The 23,427-nt window shown below is 25.0% G+C and overlaps 12 protein-coding genes across 12 annotated transcripts, besides 1 other annotated feature; 7 read left to right on the top strand and 5 right to left on the bottom strand.

Annotated features, from left to right (window-relative positions):
- Positions 1-28: 28 nt before the first annotated feature.
- On the top strand, positions 29-652 carry EHI_013970 (uncharacterized protein; the record flags this gene model as incomplete). The annotated part of the gene is made up of 1 exon (XM_001913504.1): positions 29-652. One exon carries the CDS (start codon positions 29-31, stop codon positions 650-652), a length of 624 nt encoding a protein of 207 aa, XP_001913539.1.
- A 2,298-nt stretch (positions 653-2,950) lies between these two features.
- EHI_013960 (DEAD/DEAH box helicase, putative) lies at positions 2,951-5,293 on the top strand (the record flags this gene model as incomplete). The annotated part of the gene is made up of 3 exons (XM_645401.2): positions 2,951-3,402; positions 3,450-3,598; positions 3,726-5,293. 3 exons carry the CDS (start codon positions 2,951-2,953, stop codon positions 5,291-5,293), a joined length of 2,169 nt encoding a protein of 722 aa, XP_650493.2.
- An 81-nt stretch (positions 5,294-5,374) lies between these two features.
- Positions 5,375-6,046, bottom strand: EHI_013950 (uncharacterized protein; the record flags this gene model as incomplete). Its single annotated transcript, XM_645400.1, has 1 exon — positions 5,375-6,046. One exon carries the CDS (start codon positions 6,044-6,046, stop codon positions 5,375-5,377), a length of 672 nt encoding a protein of 223 aa, XP_650492.1.
- A 711-nt stretch (positions 6,047-6,757) lies between these two features.
- EHI_013940 (uncharacterized protein) lies at positions 6,758-8,548 on the top strand (the record flags this gene model as incomplete). Its single annotated transcript, XM_643077.1, has 1 exon — positions 6,758-8,548. One exon carries the CDS (start codon positions 6,758-6,760, stop codon positions 8,546-8,548), a length of 1,791 nt encoding a protein of 596 aa, XP_648169.1.
- A 9-nt stretch (positions 8,549-8,557) lies between these two features.
- EHI_013930 (uncharacterized protein) lies at positions 8,558-9,301 on the bottom strand (the record flags this gene model as incomplete). Its single annotated transcript, XM_645398.1, has 1 exon — positions 8,558-9,301. The coding sequence occupies one exon, from the start codon at positions 9,299-9,301 to the stop codon at positions 8,558-8,560; it is 744 nt and encodes a 247-aa protein (XP_650490.1).
- Positions 9,302-11,027: 1,726 nt separating this feature from the next.
- Positions 11,028-11,345, top strand: EHI_013920 (uncharacterized protein; the record flags this gene model as incomplete). The annotated part of the gene is made up of 1 exon (XM_645397.1): positions 11,028-11,345. The coding sequence occupies one exon, from the start codon at positions 11,028-11,030 to the stop codon at positions 11,343-11,345; it is 318 nt and encodes a 105-aa protein (XP_650489.1).
- A 156-nt stretch (positions 11,346-11,501) lies between these two features.
- EHI_013910 (uncharacterized protein) lies at positions 11,502-12,233 on the bottom strand (the record flags this gene model as incomplete). Its single annotated transcript, XM_001913503.1, has 1 exon — positions 11,502-12,233. One exon carries the CDS (start codon positions 12,231-12,233, stop codon positions 11,502-11,504), a length of 732 nt encoding a protein of 243 aa, XP_001913538.1.
- Positions 12,234-13,424: 1,191 nt separating this feature from the next.
- Positions 13,425-14,060, top strand: EHI_013900 (uncharacterized protein; the record flags this gene model as incomplete). The annotated part of the gene is made up of 1 exon (XM_643083.1): positions 13,425-14,060. The coding sequence occupies one exon, from the start codon at positions 13,425-13,427 to the stop codon at positions 14,058-14,060; it is 636 nt and encodes a 211-aa protein (XP_648175.1).
- A 666-nt stretch (positions 14,061-14,726) lies between these two features.
- On the bottom strand, positions 14,727-15,607 carry EHI_013890 (40S ribosomal protein S6, putative). The gene is made up of 2 exons (XM_643081.2): positions 15,596-15,607; positions 14,727-15,538 (listed from the first exon to the last, which is right to left on the bottom strand). Exons 1-2 carry the CDS (start codon positions 15,599-15,601, stop codon positions 14,744-14,746), a joined length of 801 nt encoding a protein of 266 aa, XP_648173.1. The 5' UTR covers positions 15,602-15,607; the 3' UTR covers positions 14,727-14,743.
- A 197-nt stretch (positions 15,608-15,804) lies between these two features.
- On the bottom strand, positions 15,805-17,689 carry EHI_013880 (uncharacterized protein; the record flags this gene model as incomplete). The annotated part of the gene is made up of 2 exons (XM_643509.1): positions 15,805-17,303; positions 17,362-17,689. The coding sequence occupies 2 exons, from the start codon at positions 17,687-17,689 to the stop codon at positions 15,805-15,807; spliced, it is 1,827 nt and encodes a 608-aa protein (XP_648601.1).
- Positions 17,690-18,523: 834 nt separating this feature from the next.
- On the top strand, positions 18,524-19,411 carry EHI_013870 (dimethyladenosine transferase, putative; the record flags this gene model as incomplete). The annotated part of the gene is made up of 1 exon (XM_643510.1): positions 18,524-19,411. One exon carries the CDS (start codon positions 18,524-18,526, stop codon positions 19,409-19,411), a length of 888 nt encoding a protein of 295 aa, XP_648602.1.
- A 173-nt stretch (positions 19,412-19,584) lies between these two features.
- Positions 19,585-22,209, top strand: EHI_013860 (uncharacterized protein; the record flags this gene model as incomplete). The annotated part of the gene is made up of 1 exon (XM_643511.1): positions 19,585-22,209. The coding sequence occupies one exon, from the start codon at positions 19,585-19,587 to the stop codon at positions 22,207-22,209; it is 2,625 nt and encodes an 874-aa protein (XP_648603.1).
- A 239-nt stretch (positions 22,210-22,448) lies between these two features.
- Positions 22,449-23,019: a repeat region.
- Positions 23,020-23,427: the final 408 nt, after the last annotated feature.

Here is a 23,427-nt window from a genome sequence, read left to right as displayed (position 1 = left end):
TATCTAGTTTTTCATACAAGGAATTAACATGCTTAGTAGTCTTGGAAATTCTATACAAATTCAATACGGAAATCCAACTTATGCTTGTGGTGAAGTGTTTTGTGATTCTACTATGTTCATTCAACAAAATGGTGTAGTAGTGTCACAGAATATTTTATCAACAGGCATTTTGACAACCCCATGTTTAATTCAAGATGGCTATTATCAGAATATACCCAATATAAAGCAATATAATAACCTAAAAAGTAAAGAGAGAGAATTAACTAAGAGGGCATATACAGTAGGCTTTTTAGCCTGGTGTTTGTCAATGTATGGATGTGAAGTTAAAGCTGAGAAGAGCAGGAAAAGGTCTACCAAGATCATTCCTTTTAATATTGAACGTGTTACATATCAAGGAGAAGTTATATTTAACCTTGAAATGTTTAAGGCTCGTATAGGTGCAAATATAAAAAACCAAACACTCATTAATGCAATGAATCTTGAATTAATTTCATTGTTAGAACAATTTGGATGTAAGATTAACTACAATACAAGAAAACATTGCACTTATCCATTAATAACAATAACATCATATTCAGTACAAGGCATTACTTACTATGACTGGGAAATAAATGGAAAAATGTATTATGAAGCGATAAAACAGCAAATCTAATTATTAGTCTTTTGACATGAATCTTTAGTTTTTTCTTGGTTTTATTTTTTTATTTGAGAAACAAACTGAAAATACCACAACATAATCATTATTTGAATGAACTAAATTAATAATTTTCATTTATAAACAAATAATAATTATTTGTACCATTTTAGTCTTAAATTTAACAGTATTTAAATGTTTAATGATTTTATTAATACAATCTTATGTTTTGTTTCATTTAGTTTTCTATGATATTCATTGAATTGTCGTTTTGAATAAATCATTTTTGTTACCTTTTAGAGTATAATGTTATTTTTCTTTTCATAAAAACTGTAAACACATGACTGACTAAATTATAATCATTATTATATTCAATACTTCAAACATAAATTTGATTTGAGTGAACGTAGTGATGTACTAACAAATAACCTCTCATTCTTTTATTTGGACGACTCATATTCTCTACAATTCTATTACATAATTTTATTTTCTTTTATATTCTGGTTAGTATTAATTAAAATGCTTGCTATTTTAAGTATTCTATGATAAATATTTGTTTATATATTTTGTATTTTATTGTTACAGTATTAATACTCTTTCACCATATGAAACAAACTAAAATTGATATATTCAATGAGGTGGTATTAATTATCATGTATTTCACAATTTCTTTCATACATGTTATTGTTAGTATTAATAAATAATAATTTATTTATAGTACTTTTATGTTCATTATCAATCAGTTGAACTACATATTAGTTTATCTTTAAATACAAATAATTATTAAATTAACAAATAATTAATTATTATAGTTATTTGGTTATAATTCATGACAATTATACTTTACATTTTGTGTTTTATTATTGTATTTATTCATGTTTCCTATAAAATATCTTCAACTTCAAACTATGTTTATCAACTAAACATTATATTTATTGAATGAATTGAATTACCATGTTTTTTTCTTTTACTCTGTATTATCTTTTATATTTTTTTTTCTAGATTGAATATTCTTATTTGAATGATTAATGACTTATCTAAATAAGGTGTTACATAAAAATATTCAATATCATTGAAATAGAACATTTTTATCACTCACATTTATATGAAAAACAATATAAATCAAACAAAAGAGAATAAATATTTATTATTCATAAATCAATCGTTGAAATAATATCTAAAACATGGAAACAACTCGTTTTTATTTTATTTCTTATGATATAATACAATTAATATTAGCATATTCAACTCATTAAATAATAATTTTGAATAAAGACACTGTTAATACAAAAAAACAAAAAGAAATTATACGATAAAAAGCTTCTTAATATAACATTATAAATATAACATTATTACAAGCACAAATAGTATTACTATTTATAATTCAATGATAACCAATAACCAAATAATAAATTAAATTAAATATAACAATCGATTATGTTATTGATATTATAGTCATCACTAACATATTACTTATAAACAACCACAAATATAAATTGGTTATTTCATTAAAATACAGTGTCAATTTTAATTCAATAGAATATTTTAAATTCTTATCATCTATTGAACGTAAACAACAATAAGATTTATCATTTATTAAATTCAATCAATTACCGTATGTCATAACTAAGAATACAAACTATTAAATTAAATATGAATGGTAATATGATATTATATTATCAAATATTGTATTATACAATATTTATTCATATTTATCTCTACAATATATCAAATTATTACTCATTACATCTTTTTTTTTTACTTCACCAACTTCTTTCTTATGAATAAAGAATAGAATAATGTATGAATATTTATTTGTATATACTTTATTCTTATCTTTTTTATTTTGTTTCTTTTCATCATACAACCCTTTTGTGTTTCACTAGATTTTCATTTAATTTCATCTTGTTTTTGTGTGTTTTATTTTTCTTTTTCATATTTCAAATTAGTTTAATGCATTTGAAGTATTTTCATTTTACTCCTTGTATAATTCTATTTCATATACTTAATACCATTCCTCTTGTATATTCCAGTTTATGAATATTTCTTTTCAAACATATCGTCTTAATTATCCTACCTTCTTTATCTTCTATTATAACAATAGTTCACAATACCCCTTCTCTTTACTATTAAGAAGTATTATTCACGGATTTGCATAATCATGTTATGTTGTGCATTGTCTTGATGTAGGTTTTTTCAAAGATGTGATGGCATCAACAATTTTTATTTATCAAGAAATTTGACTTTTTATTTCAAAATAGCTTTTTATAAAAACAAATAATAAAACTATAAAGGAGAAACTAGAAAAAAGAGAAAATGGACGAGAGTGTTGATGATTTCGATACATTCATGAATCAAATGGAAGAAGAAAGTGCACAACAAGTCAATGAAGCAATGGGTCGATTGAAAGAGTTAAAAGGAAATGAAATCAAAGAAATAGAGAATGAAGAAAATGAGGAAAATGAAGAACATGAAAGAAATGAAGGAAAAAAAGAAGAAGCTCGAGACAGTGAGGATTTAGCAGATTACAAAGATGAATTAGCACAAATTAAGAAAAAGAAATTGGAATTACTTGATGTTGACCATAAGAATATTCAATATGAGCCAATTCATAAAGCATTATATGTAGAAGTACCAGACATTAAGAAATTAAAAAAAGAAGAAGTTAAAGAAATAAGAAGAATAGAGTTAGAAGGGTGTATTGTTAAAGGTAAAAATTGTCCTAAGCCAATTAGAACATGGTCAGAATGTGGAATAAATCCAATTACGTTTGTTTAGAATATTTTTAATGAATTAAAAAGAAATAATAAAATAGAATGGATGTTATTAAAGCATTAAAATATGAAAAACCAAGTCCAGTTCAACGACAAGCAATTCCTGTGATAATGTCAGGATATGATGCAATAGTATGTGCAAAAACAGGGTCAGGAAAAACACTAGCATATACAATACCATTAATAAAACGTTTGTTTTTGTTTGTATATAAAAGATGTATATATTTTTGAGAAAGATATTCAAAAACATAGAAGAATTTGAAAAGAAAAGAAAATAAGAAAGAATAATAAAAAGAAATACAAAATTAACTAATTAGATGTCATGGCACAAAGACCTCTTTCTAAAGGGGAAGGACCAATTGGAATTGTATTTGCCCCAATTAGAGAATTAGCAGAACAAATTAATACAGAAATTAATAAATTTGGGAAATATTTAAATATTAGAAGTGTTGCAGTATTTGGAGGAACAGGAATTTCAAACCAAATAGGAGCATTAAAACGAGGAACAGAAATTGTTGTTTGTACACCAGGAAGAATGATTGATATTTTAGTTACTAATAATGGGAGAATTACAAATTTAAGAAGAGTTACATTTGTAGTTTTAGATGAAGCAGATAGAATGTTTGATATGGGGTTTGGACCTCAAATTAAAAGGATTATTGAAGGAATTCGACCTGACAAACAAATTGTTATGTTTTCAGCTACATTTCCCATTTCAGTAGAACAACATGCACGAGAATTTTTAAAAAAACCAATTGAAATTATATGTGGAGGAAGATCACAAGTATCAAATACAATAGAACAAATTGTAGAAGTTATTGAAACAAAGAAAAAGATAGAGAGATTAATTTCCATTGTTTTAGAACAAAATAATAAAGGAGGAAGAATAATTATCTTTACAGAAACACAAAAGAATTGTGATGAGTTATATCAAAATTTAATGGAAAGAAATATTAATTGTTTATTACTTCATGGAGGAATTGATCAAATTGATAGACAAAATACAATTCAAGAATTTAAGAGTGGAATTGGTAGAACAATATTAATTACTACTTCATTATGTGCAAGAGGATTAGATGTTAAAGGATTAGAATTAGTAATTAATTATGATTGTCCTAATCATTTAGAAGATTATGTCCACCGAGTTGGTAGAACAGGTAGAGCAGGAAAACGTGGTAAGGCAATAACGTTTATAACAAAAGAAGAAGAAAGATATAGTGAAGATATTGTTAAAGCACTTACTCTTTCAGGAGGAAGTATTAGTAAAGAACTTAATGATATGTATGAAGAATGGAAAACAAAGAAACTATTTCTAGAAACAAAAGAAGGAAAGAAAGGATATGGAGGAAATGGATTTAAATTTGATATTAAAGAAGAAATCACAACAATGGAAAATAAAATTGGAGGATATATGGAAGAGGATATTGGAGGAGGGATAAAATTAAAAGAACGATTTGAAGAAAAGAAAATGAAAGAAGAAATTAAAGAAAGTAATATTCCAAAAGAAAAACAAGAAATGGTTCAAAAAGCACTTCAAATGATTGAACGTATTAATAAAAGAATGACAAAAATTACAAATAATGGGGTTCAATGTAAAATTGAAATTAATGACTTTTCTATTCAAGCAAGACAAGTATTAACAAGTAAAGAAAAATTAATAAGTGTTATGGAAAATTGTAATGTTAATATTACAACTAGAGGAAGTTATATTGGAGAAGGAAAAACTCCATTACCAGGACAAAGTAAATTATATTTGTTGATTGAAGGAAAGAATGAAGAAGATATTACCAAAGCAAAAAAAGAAATTAAAAATATTTTAGATGAAATTACTTTAAAATACAAAGATAAAGTACTTCATGAAAAAGTTATATCTAACATTCTTTAAATTAAATTTTTAATTTTTATTTATTTATTTAATAATTATCATTGATGTAATTGAAACTAATACAAAAATGAAAGAAATAAATTATTGCATCTCAACAACTATAACTCGTTCAGTATCAAAATGTTCATTTGATTTTGTCCATTCATCTTTATAATAATTTATCCTATCATTATCAATACCTTTTGGTGAATGACATTCTTCAATATGATCATAATAACTTAAATTTGTACCTTTCTTTGCTATTTTAAATCCACAAAAATTTACTTCATAAACCGTATGTTCATCATTTTCATAAATTTTAATACAATCAACATAATCTTCATGTTCTGGACGTAAATCAAAATACCATCTTCTAGGACTATCATTAACATCCTTTGGATTAACTAACCGAAAAATAAAATTGGTATTTGTTTGAAAAATTATTGTTTGATCAATTTTTTTAATACACTCATTGCAATAATATCCAAATACTGTTCCATCATTTGAAATATTTATAAAATATAAATGAGATCGTCCTTTTACTTTGTCTCCAAGTTCTTTATATTCCATTTCATCACTATCAAATATAATTGTTGGTTTTGAATATCCACTCCATTCTTCTAATGTCTTTTTCATTGTTTCAATACATTCCATCAATTCTTTTTCTTTAAATAACTTCCCAATTCCACAGTGCTCTTCCTTTTTGATTCGTTCTTCTTTTTCTTCTTCGGTCTCCTTATGTTCTTTTGTCTTTTTACTGAAGAGAATTCCCATATATGTTCTTTTCAGTCAACTAATTTTAAGTTCAGAGGAAATAAGCATAAAACGTTTTTTTATAAAGTCTATTTTAAGACTATCCTTTTACAACTGATTATTATCATAAACCACCTTGAACATTGATTCTTTTCACTTTTATCTTCTTCTTTTAGCTCCTGTCTTATCATTTATTATCATTTTATCATCCTGTCTTTTACTTTCATTTAATTAGAATGACATTCATCAATCATAAAACAAAATGTTGTTTTTCACAAACACTCAACAGACTTTTAAATAACTAATTATTCATTGGTTCATACAACTATTCTTTCTTTGATTTTATGCTTTATTTGTAGTTATATTTTGTTTTTATTTATAAGGAGTTAAAACAAATGAACAAACAACAATTCTTGTTCTTATCATGTTATTTTATTTTGACTTTTGTTATAAAGAATATTTTAATTAATTAGAAAATACAGAAAGTGGTTTAATGATGTTTTAATTATGGTTGAATTAAAGCCATTGTTATTTGAATAAAGCATAATTACTAAAGAAAAGAGCAACAACAACAACAATTGTGTTTGAGATATTTTGGATTACCTTCTTCAGCTCAGTCTAAAACTCAAAACTAGAAAAAGTATAAAAAGAATGAAAACTAAATTGAGTCTGTTTGAAATGGTAATTGTTGGAAGTTATTTTCATTCTAAAAAGGATTTCATTAAATTGACTATGGTGTGTACAAAATACAATAAAATTTTAACCTTTTATCATTATAATCCAATTGCAATTACACAAGGAATGGAGAAATTCTTTCCAAATATCCATACCCAACATCATTACCATCGAGATGATGTTGTGTTGAATGTAGGTTTTCATCTGTGTGAATATGAAATGTCTATTGATGAATATAATGAGATTCAAAAAAGAAGTGGAGAGTGGAAATGTTTACAAGTAAAGAACAGAGAAGGATATTTAAAACCAAGTGAATTTCATGTTGTTAACATTATTGATCAAAACTTGTTATTAGAAGAAAGACATGTGAAATTTGATTTTTCTATAGTTAGAGAAATAAGAGATGGATTTCACTTTCCTATGAGAACAAAAGAGGTTGTTCTATCAACTCAACTCAAAACACTTCCAGACAGATGTTTTATGAACTGCTTTGCATTGAAAGAAATAGACTTGAAGAATATACAGAAGATTGGTGATAATTGTTTTAGTATGTGCTCTCAACTTACATCATTGACAATTTCATCATTCCTGACTGAGATAGGGAGAGATAGTTTTAAGATGTGTGATTCTATTCAACATATTTCTAATACTGGAAATAAAATAATACCAACAAGAATGGATTATCAATTGTCACAAGTCTTTGAAGAGGCTGGTATAATTATTACTGAAAAACGAATGAGTAAAGTTGACATTCAACAAAATGATTGGAAGTTATGTAGTGGGTGTGTTGAAATAGGAGATGGGAGTTTTGAGACAAGCACAATTGAGTCAATTGATCTGAGCGAAGTTGAAAAGATTGGAAATCATTGTTTCTTTTGTTGTAACAACTTGAGCAAAGTCATATTTAGTGATAAAATCACTTCCATAGGTGAATGGTCATTCTGTGAGTGTCCAAGACTTTCAATAATTGAGTATAACAGTCAAACCCCATTGAAGACACAAATCCCACATTTTATTCGAGCACTGATTCATAACCATCAAAAGGTTTGTTCTAGCAAAGACTGTTATTGTAAAGAAGACCAAATTCAGTATCAAGGATCAATACCAGATGGTGTTGAAGTAATTGAAAAGAATGTATTTATGAGAGAATATTCAATTAGAGAAATCAATATCCCATCCACAGTCACAGAAATAAAGTCTATGGCATTTCAATACATGGATAGTCTTACTTCAATCACATTATCCAAACAACTAATGAAGTTACCAAATTACTTTCTTAGAGGGTGTAGAAGCATTGAACTGATTGATACAAAAAATGTCGAAGAAATATCAAAAGGATGTTTTGATGATTGTCTTGAATTAACCAGAATAAAGATTTCAAATAACCTTCATTCTATCTCACCAAAGTCTTTTCTTAATTGCTCTAAGTTAATGAAAATAGATGTACAAGGACTGCAAGAAATGAAAGGTAAAATAAGATATAAGATATATTCATTACTGAAAGAGGAAGGTGTTGTTTGTGATAATTGCTGCTTAATTCATGATGATATTAATGAAGAGGAAGAAAATTTCAATATCCAAGAAGGAGTAACAAGAATAGCTTCATACTGTTTCAATAGTATGAATATCAAGAAGATTTCTATACCAAAAAGTGTGAGAGTGATTGAAAAAAATGCTATTTACAATTGTACAATAGCTCAAATGGAAGTGAGTGATGTTAATAAAATTGAGTATGAAAAGGGTTGTTTTAATGGAACTGAAATACAAAATAAAACATTCTCTGAAGAGTGTTTTAATGATTATGATGACTTATATTTCATTGAACAATTTAATGATGGAATGAATTAAGTACTATTTTCAATGTGGTATTGTATGGAATGATTTATCATTTATATTTATGGTGATTAATTCTACAAGATATTTAATTCGTTCTGAAATAACTTTTTGACAATATTCTTCATTTCTAATTCCATTGTTTTCTTCAAGTTGATATTTAATGATTGGATTGTTATGTATTTCTTTCTTATCACTTATCCCATACTTCTTTATCATTGAAATAATCGTTAAATCACTCCCAACACTTCCTCCACTTTTCTTTGTTTCTTCTTGATATTCTTTCCCTTCTATAATTTCTCCTTTTTTAATTCTTTGATACCCTTCTTTAATGATATTGTATATTTTGATTTCTTGATTAATTGGTGTGTTTGAATATTGTATTTCTTTTTCTTCTTTCATCTTTTCTTCTTCACTCATTCCTTTTATCATATTTTCTTTGTTTGTTCTTTTGTTCTTTTCTTTTTTCTTTTCATTTATTCTTGTTTTCTTTTTTCCTTCATCTTCTTCAATTGTCTCATCTACACTTCTTCCTGTGTTTTCTTTCTCTTCTTTGTTATGTTCTTCACTCTTCTTTCCGATTTTGTGTTTGTCTCCCTTTCTTGTTCTAATTTGATGATAATTTCTTTTTTTCATTTCTCTTGTAATTTCTTCTTTTTCACTTGCGTTGTGTTTGATTGGTTTTTCTTCTTTGACAAATGATAGATATTGACAATTCATCATGTCAATCATTTCGATGTTGTAATAACCATCAGTGCTTGTTTGCATTTATGATTGATTTTTAGTTATTTTTCATTCTATTAGTTTTTTTAGTTTTGTTATTTCTAATTTGTCTGTTGTAAAAAACATGAAACATTGTTGTGAATAAATTGATGTGCAAAAACATCAACAATAACATACAATAATTTCTATGAATTTATTCATTCAATTCTTCTTATTTATTTTTGTTTCTTTATCTCATAATCTCGTTCATTAGATTATAAAATTTAATATTATTATTATATTTATTGATATTAAAATGCAGATAATAAAGAAATACACAATTTGTGTAATTAAATAATTTAATTGACGTTTTAATAATAAATCCAATGAAATAAGATAAATATTATAAAATCCTTTTTAGTTTAATACACACCAATGATATAATATTAAAAGAGAATAAATGTTGTGTTACTATTTGAATTTTTTGATAAGCAACCGTATTATTTAAGTAGTATTAATGATGTCTGTATCTTATTCATTTTACGTTATTTGTTAATCAATTTTATATTTTAAATCAGATGTTTGTATTACTTTGAATATTATCATTCATTTCAATTGTTTATCTATTTTTATATTATTCATCATTCTATATATTAATGGTTTTATTGAAATGAATTATAAACACATTTAAAATAAAATTATATAGTTCTGTATTAATATTTGAAAATCAATTGATATAATAACATTATATTTTTAATATATTTTCATCATGTTAAGTATGAATGAAAAATAACATAATGTTTAAATACTCTTTAATTATTCAATTCCTATTTGCCTAACCTACAATATCAACACAAAGTAAATGATAACATATTGTTCTGTTTAATCATTAATTTAGGTACAATGTTTTGAATTACTAAATAAATACAAGAAAATTAAAATATAACAATTCAAATAAAACCATTGAAAAATCACTTGTTGATTAAGATGAAAGATTTATTTTTGTTTTTATACAACTCTGTCATAAATAAACAGAACAATATCAATGAAATAAAATGAATAACAAAAGAGAAAAGTAAATCTTTACAAGGTAAAATTCTAGAACTGAATCAAACTATTACTTTAAAATATCATAGAAGAGAAACTAACTACTTACTTTTATTCAAGTACAACTGATGATACAAAAAGATAGTCTTTGTGCTAGAATAAGGATATGGTTAAACTAGATACTAATATGATAGATAAATACATTAAAACATTTATTTCAGAAGAAAAGTAATATTAAATCATTATAAGTATTAGAGAAAATGATTTAAAATATTTCTATATCCTCAAGTAGTATTGAACAGTTAGTACAAAGACTACTTAAATGTTTTAACAATATTCTAAACGAAAGGCTACATTAAACTCATGCATGATATTCAAACATAAGAATAACCAATAGAATCAAACAAATCATTATCACATAACCATGCAGATGAAGAAAAAGAGATAGAATTTGTTTTTATACAACTAACAATAAGTTTAAAACACTGAACCACATTTAATTGAAACAAACAAGTATTACAATTCAAGACATACTACGTATATTAAAAGAATACCACAAATTAATAGTAAAAAGGCAACTAAACTATCAAGACTAACAGATCTGATATTAAGAATAAAATAAATGTAAAAAAGAAAGATAATTATTGGAAAGGGTAAGTTAATTGAATGAGTTGTTGTTTCATTAAACTTAACCAAATGAAGATTTTTTGAAAAATAAAACTTAAAAAGAAAAAGAAAGAAAAGAATGGCAACAGTGCAACAAGGAAAAAAGAAAATGAGGATTATTAATGGTGTTCTTGTTGAAGAAGATGAATCTCAACAACCCAATACCTTTAGACAAGCACCACCAGCACAATCATACAATTTATTTCCAACACAAACAACTGGAAACAATCAAAGAACTTCATCAAATAATCATAAACAAGAAGAAGTAGTTGTTCCATATGCAATGCCAGGAGTTTTTGTATTATTATCCGAGTCAATATTTTTTGACTGGAGTGTTGTGTTAGTTACATTTATTATAATGATTATTGTACTAGCGTATTTCATTGTAAGAAAATAAACTAAACAGAGTCATTTATTATTCTTTTATGTTAATTTTTATTCCAAAAGCACCAATAAAACAATAATAAATCCATATAATAATATTATATTAATAATTATTAATAAAAATGAAAATAAAAATATCTAATGAAAATAAATAGTAAACAAAATTTCTTTAAATGCCTTCAAAGTAATTCTTTGTACTAGCAATACCATCAATTTGTTTCTTTGCTTTCTTCTTTGGTTTTATAGCTTTGACAGGTCCATCTGAAAGTTCCCAACCTTCTTCTTTATCAGTTTCATCTAATACAACTGCTGGTTCTGCTTTCTTTACTTTTTTAGTTTTCTCTGTTTTAACTCCTTCTTTTTCATTAGACTTTTTTTGTGAGTGTTGTTGTTTCTTAGCAAATGTCTCCCGTTTCTTATGAACTCCAAATGAATTCTTTCCTTGATGTTGTCCTTTGTTAAACGAATTCTTTGGTGCATCACTTCTTGGTGGAACATCATCAACTAAAATAGTAACATCTCCAACACATTCTCCACTTAATGCTTTAACATTTTTCCATGTTTCTTCATCTTCAAAATCAGCATAACATTTTCCTGTTTTTCCTTGTCTAATACCTCTTGCTCGAACATCAATAGTTTCAAGAAGATCTTTAACCATCCATTGTTCTAATGGAGCTGTTGGATTATAAAACATTAATACCCAATCACTCTCATTATATTTGTCTTTATAAAATTGAGTACTTCCAGTTGGTTTGTGTTCTTCTTTAATAACATTTGGTGTTTTTGCTTCAACTTTAGTTTCAACAATCATTTCACTCCATGAGGGTTTAGTAGTGTCTGCCTGAGGAACTGAGTTATCTTTATTAATATTAACTACTGGGACAGTTTGCTCAGTAGACATTTTTCTAATAACTTTTTTATTTATTAAACAGTTCTTTTAAAAGGTAATTCATTTTTTTAAACCCTGTTTAGTTTACCCTATTTTTTTTTTCTTTATTCTTTTAAAATTTGAGTTTTTAAGATTAAGAGTTGAATGTTAGTTTTAATGAAAAAAGTACAACAAAAGTATTGTTATTTATGCCTGGATAGTTTCGTTGGTAGTTAAAGAAATGAAGAAAAACACATTAAACAGAAAGTAGATAATTTGAGGTATTTTATGGAATTTATAAAGATTTTTTTTAAACAATATTGATACAAAAAAGAAAATAATAATTAATTTTAACCAATCAATTCAAAAATAAAAAAATCTTCAATAAAAAAACAAAATAGAAATTGTTTTGTGTGTTAGCTTTATAAAAAATAACTTCAATTATTGTTATTTATCTCTTAACCAACACTTACACTTTTTGAAAGTTTACATAATAATTAAAATTTTAATCAACCTGTAATATAAAACTTTCACTTTAATGACTTACATATAAGATATATAAAACACAAAACATAAAACACTTACAAAAAAACAACTAAAAATATAATTGAAATAATAAATTTTGAAACTTGAAATTACAAAATTCTAGATTATGTTATTTGTAATTGATAAATCAAAAAAAAAAAAAAAATAAATGACATTATAATTTTTATATATTTGACTTAATAAGAAAAACAAAATATAATATTATTTCTTTTAATTAATAAATGTTTTTGATTAATAACAATTTTTTTAGAATAAATGATTTTATTTTTATCTCTTCTTTAATACAATAAATTTCTTATTCAGTCGAAAAATTAAGTTTTGCTTTTTAAAGTAGAGATTGGAATTACTTCTTATCACTTAAATATTACTATTTTTCTCCATTTTATTCACAACCTATTTTCTAATGTGAAAAACTTTATTTACTCGCTCATTTATTTCATATAAAATGATGATTATGACACAGGACAATAGCTCATTTCCCATTTCCAATATTTATACGTCAATTTACGTTTAAAAACAAACTCAAAATAAAATGATTAATAAAAAAGAATTAAACTAAATAAAACTAATATTATTTATTCATCAAAAAATTATTGCTGAGTTTGTGGTAGATCTTAAATTTAATTTTTAGTTATATATTATTTAAACAACCAAAAAGGAACTAAAATTACTATTTTCATGAAAGCTATTTTTTATATTCTTATTGCTATGTTTTTGACTTTAGCCTTTGCTGTTGAAGAAGATGCAACTCTTGACAACAAAGAAACAGAAAATAATGATGAGTTAAATATTGAAGACAATGACGACGAAGAATATGATGATGACGACGAAGAATATGATGATGATGATGATGAAGACGATGATGAAGACGATGATGAAGACGATGATGAAGACGATGATGAAGACGATGATGAAGACGATGATGAAGACGATGATGAAGACGATGATGAAGACGATGATGAAGACGATGATGAAGACGATGATGAAGACGATGATGAAGACGATGATGAAGACGATGATGAAGACGATGATGAAGACGATGATGAAGACGATGATGAAGACGATGATGAAGATGAAGAGTATGATCTTGAAGATGATGATTTTGACTACGACGATGATGATGACTTTGAGTTAGAAGAAGATGAAGAAGACGATGATGAAGAAGAAGACGATGAAGATGAAGATGATGATGATGATGAAGACGATGATGAAGATGATGATGATGAAGATGATGATGAAGACGAAGACGATGATGAAGATGATGATGATGAAGATGATGATGAAGACGAAGACGATGATGAAGATGATGAATAAAGAAAATAAATAAATTTTTCATTCATTAATTAGAAAGTTAACATTTCAATGATAAAAAACAAAAAAGCCAAATATGAATTACGTGGAACCAAATCAATAATAATAAAACTGACATAAAATATTAAAAACAGAGACATCAAATTGGAATATAAAAAGAGAATTAAAAAGTAACAATTAAATAATTTCTCCCAGAAATGGCAAGAGGAAATCAAAGAGATAAGTCTCGTGAAAAAAGAATTAAAGAAGAAGCAAAAAAGAAACATGGAAATACTGAAGACCTTTCATTAGGTCAAAGAAGAGAACGTGATGCTGCTCTTATGAGACAAAAACAAGAAGAAGCCCTTAAGCGTAAGGCTGAAGAAGCTGCTAAGTAATTTATAATAAAGGTTCATTACTTTCATGTTTAACCTATTTTTGATTATGGTTCTTGAGGTTTTTGTTGGATGACTCAAACATTTTTGTACTTTTTTGTGACGTTGGTCTCAAAGTGTTTGCTCACTTCTCTAAAAAAAGTGATTGACTTGTGCATTGCTATAAACAAATACCATCTTAAAAGCAAAGTATTTGATTAAAATAAAAACTTAACCTTTTGTTTTTATAAACTTCAATTTTATTAAAACAATAACAAAAATTAATTGTATGAAATTCAAAAAAAAATTATCGTAACAGTAGAAAAGATCAATTTATTTCTTTCCAGTTTTCTTGGAGCCAACTTTCTTTCCCTTAGAAGCAGCTTTCTTTGAACCAGCTTTGTTTTGTTTGAAAACAGCATCAGTATCAGCAAATGAGACAACTTTCATTCCATGTGCTTTAAGAACCTTGTATCTATTAAGAATAGCAGCATAACGTTTAGCTTCCTTGAGCATAGCAATTTTATGTAATTTCTTAGCTTCTAATTTTTGAGCCTTATGTTGAAGTCTTCTTGGAGTAACAAGTCTTTGAATCTTAGGAGCTTTAGATCTTTTTGTTGATTTTCCTTCTTTTGGATGTTTTTTAGCAACTTCTCTTCTAATAACGAATTTTTTAACATCATCCTTTTGAGAGAGATTGAAGAGTTTTCTGATATGAGATGCTCTCTTTGGTCCAGCTCTCATTGGGAGTGCATCATTAGTAACTCCTTCAATTTCTCCTTCTCCTTTCTTAACTACGATAGTGTTCAATACTGAAATGTCTCCTGCAACAATAGCTCCTCTAACTGTCTTTCTTCTTCTTTCTCCATTTCTAAGTGGTTTATAACATCCATTTCTTCCATCAAGAAGAAGTCTGACACGATTGTTAGTAGCTACTCCTGTCATCATTGGGAAACCATCCTTATCACATCCACCAGTGATTTTAAGGATGTATCCTTTGAATTCGTCTCCAAGTGATGAAGCATCAACTTCTTGTCCAATTCTCTTATCAAGGAACGGTCTGTAATTCTTTTCTTCTTCAAAATCAAATTTCTTAATTCTTCCAGTTGCTGGGTTGGCTACGTTAATCTGTATATAAGTATTTGTCTTTTCATCACGAAATTCTCAAGAACATAATTAACAAACCTTCATGATTACACACCAAGATTGCTATTTTTAAAGTTCTTAGGGTTTATTCTCAGTTTTTCTATTCTTTTTTAATTCTTTTATAATTTTTTTCTGGTTTATTTTTTTGTTGTTGTTATTTTAAATGTTATATATAATGTAAATATAAATAACAGAACAATAAAATTTTGTTATTATCATTTAAATGTTGAGATATTGAACAAAAGAAGCTATTGTGAAAATATTGGAGTCATTACTCTTCTTTTTGATGGGGAATCTATTTCCATCATTTTCATTGTATTTTCGATATCAACTGGTCTTTTTAATGGAGAAGGAAGAGATAGTTGAGCCAAATCTTGGACTCCGTTTGTAACTTCTGGAGTTGGAACTGAAGAAGAAGAAGAGAGAGGGAGAATGCTCATTCTATTTTTGAATGAATCAATAATCTCACATGCAATAGGAAGAGTCATTCCACTCATTGATGGTATCATTTCTTTAACAATTTCAATCATTCCAGCATCAAGAAGTTGAGTAGTATAATCTTGGTTATTCAATCGAATAATATTTCTTAATGATTGTAATACTGAAGCTTGTGAAGAGTGTGTTAGAGTAGGTAATTTTTGAAGTATTTTATTAAATATTCCACATTGAATAATATATGGTTTTACTGATATTGCTGTTGAACAAGATAAGTGATATACTAAAGAACTAATATGAGAAATATAAGAATTATAATTTGTTAATTGAATTGGGCTAGTATCATTTAATGGTTGAATGAGTATGTCTATTACAGATGGTATCATGGTATTAATCATTTCTCTTTCGAACGTAACATTTCCATCAGTAACATCTAATATATCAATTAATATTTGAAATGCACCATAATAAAACGATGTTGAAGAAGTGAGTATTGTTTTTGCAATTAATTGAAGTATTTCATCTTTTATAAGTAATAATCCAATGGATGTACTACATTGAAATAAAGAATTTAATGCTTCTAAACAGAATGATTTATTATCATCAAGAAGTCCCTTTTTTATTATTTTAATTAATCCTTGATCAATCATTGATTTAGCATATTCTTCTCTTAAAGGGAGAGTAAAAAGTAAAAGATGATTACACATTTTTTTGACAGTAATACAAATCCCACGTTTCATTTGATTAAGAGATGAATCATATAATTCTAATAATTTTTCTATAGACTTATTATTAATAGTTTCAATGAGGATTTTTTTATTGAGGATATCAATTCTAAGAGTTATAGGTGCACATACTGTTTCATCAGAAAATCTGGCAATAACAACATCACGGAAATAAACTAAAGCAAATGAGTATTCTATTAATTGTGTTAATGTTTCAGTTTGTTCAATAACTTCTTTCATATTATTTATACAAGAGTAAAACTCTTCTAAGAAATTTGGACGATTATTAGAAAGAAATAATGGATCATATGAAAGGATAACAAATAATGATTTTAATACAGATAGTTTATATAGTTCTTCCATTAATTGATTATCAGAAATAAACAATAATGCTTTTACGAAAATAAAGACACAAGTCATAAATTCTTTGGAAGTCGATTCATTTATTGTTTTTGATATTTGAACCAATCCTTGAGCAATTTCTTTTGGATTTATTTTACTCAATAACTCAGAAGGATTTCTTGTACTCATAGCTTTATATGCAAGGTCTCTTAATTGAAAAATATTTGTTTCATTACATTCTAATTCTAATTAATAAGTATCACTCAAATATGACGCTTATATTCTTGTTTTATATTAACAAACTCTCTATATCAGAATCACTCACTTTTCTTGCTTTTACTTGAAGTAAAGCATTACATAATGTAGAACATAATGTTTTATCAATAAAACTTAATGCATATTCATTCTCAAATGACTTCCCTTGTATTTGAACTACTCGATCATTTTGTTTTTCAAAGGCATCACCTTCTCCCATTATAACTTTAATTATTGATTTCCCCTCAGAGGTAATTTCAATATGAACACAATTACCATTTATGAATTGTTTAAATACACCTGTTCCATGTTCTTCCCATTCATTATTATTTAGCTTAAAAACTTTAGCTAATTGTCTCTTGTTTGATTGATCCATTCAAATTCAATGAGTATTTTCTCTTTTCTTTTTTAATTTTTCTTTTTTTTTTTAATTATCTTTTTATCTTCTCAACATTTTGTTTTTCTTTTATTGTTCAGAATTAGAAAAGTCCCTTCTTCCATTACTCTTTCAAATATTAATTCCATCATTAAAAACTATTAAAAAAAAAAAAGAAGGAATAGTTGTTGAAGTTTTAAACCAGATAAATGAATAGTACTTTAATAATACTTATAACTATTAAACGTATTATAGTTTTTATATAATAAAAATATAGTATTGAGGGTTCTATTTAAAGAGTTCATCGAAAAAAAAAATAACGAAGTTATTAGCATTGCTTTTTTTGATAAATACTTATTTATTTATCTTCGCCGCAATGCAAGAAAATATTTCAATTAGCAGTGCTTTCTTTAAAGGAGGAAATCACGATATAATTGAAGACATTATCAAGTTGTACTAACTTTTCTTTAAAAGAGATATAAATGATTTTGTTTTTAAAGAAGAGATAATGAAAGAATAAATTTCTGTTAATACAGAATATGTGTTAGAAGAGTTAATAATACTACTTTTAGTATTAAACATTGGCAAAATAATGAAAATTTAAATAAATAATCAAATGAATTAATTCAAAGATAAAGGTTTTTTAGGTTTAAAAAGAAAAATAATATAAAGAATTGAATAATAATAATGTTTTATGAGTGATTTTATCAACTTTTCTTGATTTTAATTGATTTCTATTGATTGTTTTATCTAACAAGAAGTGATGATGTTGTTTAATTAAATTTAATTAAAACCCTATAACAAAAAAACCCTTTTAACTATTGAAAGTATATTATGGCAGAACCTGTTGGAACCAACATATTCCAATTTCATAAATCAGAGGGACAACACATTTTAAAGAATCCAATGATTGCACAACAAATAGTTGATGCAGCTGAATTAAGAAGAACAGATGTTGTATTAGAAATTGGACCAGGAACAGGAAATTTAACAATGAAAATGCTTCCATTTTGTAAAAAGTTAATTGCAATTGAAATTGATCCACGTATGGCAGCTGAATTAAAGAAGAGAGTTTCAGTTACTGATTATGTAAAAAAATTAGAAATTATTCAAGGAGATTTCTTAAAAGTTGAACTACCATATTTTGATGTATGTGTATCAAATACACCTTATTCTATTTCAAGTCCATTAGTATTTAAATTACTTAATCATAGACCACAATTTAGATCAGCTGTATTAATGTTTCAAAGAGAATTCGCTATGAGGTTAGTGGCTAAACCAGGTGATCCATTATATTGTAGATTATCAGTTAATACTCAACTTCTTGCAGATGTATTTCATGTGATGAAAGTTGGAAGAAACAATTTTAAACCACCACCTAAAGTTGAGTCAAGTGTTGTTAGAATGATTCCAGTTAAACCAGCACCACCCCTAAATTTAGTAGAATTTGATGGGTTCTTAAGAATTTGTTTCTTAAGAAAACATAAAACATTAAGTAGTTTATTTAGAATAAGTTCTGTTCTTGAAGTAATGGAAAAGAATTTAAGAATTATTGCAAAAATTCGTAATATTCCAATTGATGAAAATCTTGATGTTAAAGCAGATGTTCTTCAAATACTTGAAGAAAGTGGAAGAGCAAAATCACGAGCAGCTCAATTAACGTTAGATGATTTCTTAGAATTAATATATGCTTTTATGAAGAAAAATTATCATTTCTGTTAATGTGTGTTGAACTCTTTTTTTTAAATGAATCACTTTCGTGATAATAAAATTGATTGATTTTGTATTCTTCTTTTATTTAATTATTAATTAATTATTTTATAATAACTTTTAATAAAAAGTAATGTAAAATAAAAAAAAATAATAATAAAACTAAAAATAAATATTCCATTCATATGCCTTCAGTTCAAGACTTTATTAAAGCTATTCATCTCTTATCTCTTTCTCATGAAGAATCAGAAATTTATGAAAACCAAGTTATTATTAAACATATTATTATAGACCCTAAATGTATATCAAGATATTTTCAATACCCAAGGACTATAACAATTGATAGATTTGAAATTCCAGAAATGAAAATTAATGTACCTAAACAAATTAATGAAAAGTGTCCATTTGAAATTGAAATTAAAGAAATTAATTATTTTTTATCATTAAAGACACATGAAGAATATGAAACATCAAATGAAAAGATTGAATATTTACTTCCATATCTTCAATTTAGAATTAATCAAATAAATTGTAAAATTACAATTGGAAATGCTATATTAAAAATGAAAATGAATGATATTAATACAGAAACAAAGAATGATACATTAAATATTTTCTTTAATAAATTTAGTATTATTATAGAAAATGATGATATTTCAGAAGAATTTATTAAGGATATTAAAATTCAATTAAATATGTCTTTTAAAAGAGATCAAAATGGACATGTTATTTGTGTTGATCAAAAATGGATAGCAGAAGAAATTTGTATAATTTGTACAGGAGAAACGTATAAAAATATAGCAAATTGTATTAGAAAAATAATAACATCAATATTTAGTTCTCAAACAATTGAACATCATAATCAAAGTAGTTCAATTTGTTTAAATATAAATAAATTAAATATTATATTAAAAGATTTATTAGATGGAGATATTCATATTAATATTGGTAAAATTATATTTGAAATGGATAAAATTAAATATAATGAAGAGCTTTGTATGTATTTTGGAAAAACAATATTTAGTGTTGGAGAGTTTGAAGTTCAATATATTTTAAAAGAAGAAATTAATAAAATTGTTTGGACAATTAAAGAAGGAAATGCAATTCAATTAAATGTAACAAAAGGAATTGCTAAAGAAGGTATTGAAGCTAAAGGAATAATTGGAATTGATGTTGATTTAAAATGTAATGGACTTGGAATAACAATGGACTTTAAATTATTATCAAAAATGATTGATTTATTAAAAATTACAATGCAAAAGAATTTAACAAAAATTAATGTTAATACAAATCAATTAGAAATATTAAAAGAAAAAACAGAAAAGAAAAAAGAACTTTTTAGTTCAAAATATGAAAGATTACTTCAATATTTCCAATTAAAATCAATTATTGATTTATTAGGAAAAGTATATTTTTCATTTGAATTAAACAATTCATTATTTACAGTAAAATTTCAAAGTAATTCAATATTTACTATTACTTTAGGAAATCTTAAATTAAATAATAAACCAATTAAACATAATTTAACTACACTTGAAATTTGTAATGAAAAATTAAAAAAAGAATATAAAGCAACAGAAGTTAAAGAACCTGTTTCATTAGATATTTCTATTTTAATTAAAAATGTTGAAGCATTTGGAGTAATTAATGACAAAAAAGATAGAGTATTTTATGGAGATGTATTTGAAGTACAATTTAATTTAATATTTGATAAAGAAAATAATAAAGGAATACCTTCAATTATTTATTGTTATGGTAAATCAGATGACCTTGAAATTACATTATCACATCAAATGTTTTTAGATATTTATAATTATATTAAAGATTTTATTAACGGATTTCAAGAAACTGAAAAAGATAGACTTAAAGATATTAGTAAACAAATTGGAACTACTGTCACTGAAAATGCAAATAAAATTACTGATAAATCTATTGAATTTGTTAATAATGAACTTAAAAATATTCAATTTCCAACAATTGCTGTATTATTATCATTTGGTAAAGGAAAAGTTATTGTTCCTATTAGTTCAATTGTTTATAGAAATAAAGAACATGACTGCTCGAAATTAACTGAAATTGTAAGATCAGAATTAGATATTATGTTTGTTAGTAATGAAACTGGAAGAACTTTTGGAATAATTATTGATGAAATTGGAACAGGAAGTGTTGAAAATATATTAGAACCATTAGAATCTATTTCAAAAAAGAAAATGGAAAAAGGATTTTTATTTCAACAATTACCTCAAACAACTCCATCATTAATTTTAACTTTAAATCATATAAGTTCTAAAATTAAAACTACTAAAAATATTTCAATGGATATTAAATTATATGGAGTTCAAGTTAAATTAAAAAAATTGGGGGTATTTGGAAAAGATACTTTTAAACAAGTTAGTGAAGGAAAGTCTAAAGACGAAAAATTAAATAATGAAGATAAAGAAGAAGACACAGAATTAAAACCTGAAAATGATGATGAATTAAATGTTAAATTAAAAGTTATTGATTTCTTTAAAGAAAAATATCATGGATTTGAATTTAGTGTTCAAATGAGTGAATGTGATGTTATTGCTGAAGATGAATTACATACTATAAATATTACTACTTCAAATAAATATGTTCAAAGTGGAGAAGATATTTGTGTTGATTTAAATAGAAAAATTGAATTGGAAAAAGCACAACAAGATGGTCTTGAAATGGAAGTTGCTCAATTGAAAGTACGTCTTGCTAATTTAAAACAACAACAAGACATTGAAGAGTCTCATATCAATACTCAACCAAAGAAATCTCGTTTGGCTTTTTGGAAGAAATAAATTTTCTTTTTTATTGTTTTAAAAAAAGAATTTTTAACAAATATTTTTAAATCTTTCATTTTTATTTCGTTTATTATTTGAAATTTATATCAAATAGTTTTTAGACATTACCTTCTTTTGATATTAAATAAATAATTGAGTGTATAATGTTCAATTCATAAAATAATTTATTTCTATTACTAAAATAATATCATTTGAAAAAAGCATTTTCTTCAGTTTTTAAGCTATTTTTTGATATTAAAAAGATCAGTTAATAAATATATATTCCATTTCGTTGTTATTATTGAGAGACAATTATTTCAAATTTTTAATATGTTTGATTTATACTTTATACTAATTTTATATTAAGAGAGAATTAGATAGTTCTTCTTCTAATATATTATCAGAAATAAAAGTGGAAAACATTAAGTTTTTCAGATTTTTGATTATTGTTATTTGTCAAGTATTATTTAGAAATGTTATGTGTAATTTTATTATCTTGGTTATTCTTATTGTTTCATTGTGTATTAATCCGTTTATTGTTAATATAACAGGTATTATTTCAAAATGTAATATTTCTCTCTTATTTCTTATTTTCTCTTCTAATTCTTTGTATTTATTTATTTTGTGAATATAATTTAATTCTATATTCATATTTTGACATATAACAACATTTATAATATATCATTTCTTTTCTTTCATATTTTGATAATATAACTTATCTTCTAGTATGGAATGAATTGTCATTAACAAATAAATCAATATTGTAAGTTACAATCATTTCATCATTATTAATACATTTATGATTATTAAAGTCAAATGCATTAAATTGGCAACGAAAAAAAGCAAATAATTGAAAAAGAAGAGAATGAATGATATAAAAGAATAAAAAGAAAGTAAGAAGTAGAATATGATGAAGAAAGAATAAAAGTAGAAAGGAGAGAATATAAAAAGAAAGAAGATAAAGTGTAATAAAACAAAAGAGATGATAAAAGAAGAAAAGAAAGAAAAAAAATAAAGGATGCAAATTTTATTGAAACAAATAAAAAAAGCGCAAAATTTAATGATGCAAAAATTAATGATGCAAAATATTTAGCAACATATTTTATTGATGCAAAATATTTTGAAATAAAAATAAATCATCATTTGATATTATTATTATATTTGATAATAAATTATATTATATATTAAATACATCATATTTCTTTATTATTTATCTTTCTTTTTATTATTTCATAT

Source organism: Entamoeba histolytica, genomic scaffold (genome assembly GCF_000208925.1).
Source record: "Entamoeba histolytica HM-1:IMSS scf_1104750516447 genomic scaffold, whole genome shotgun sequence".
NCBI classification, from domain to species: domain Eukaryota; phylum Evosea; order Mastigamoebida; family Endamoebidae; genus Entamoeba; species Entamoeba histolytica.
This window is presented reverse-complemented; position numbering and strand designations above follow the sequence as displayed.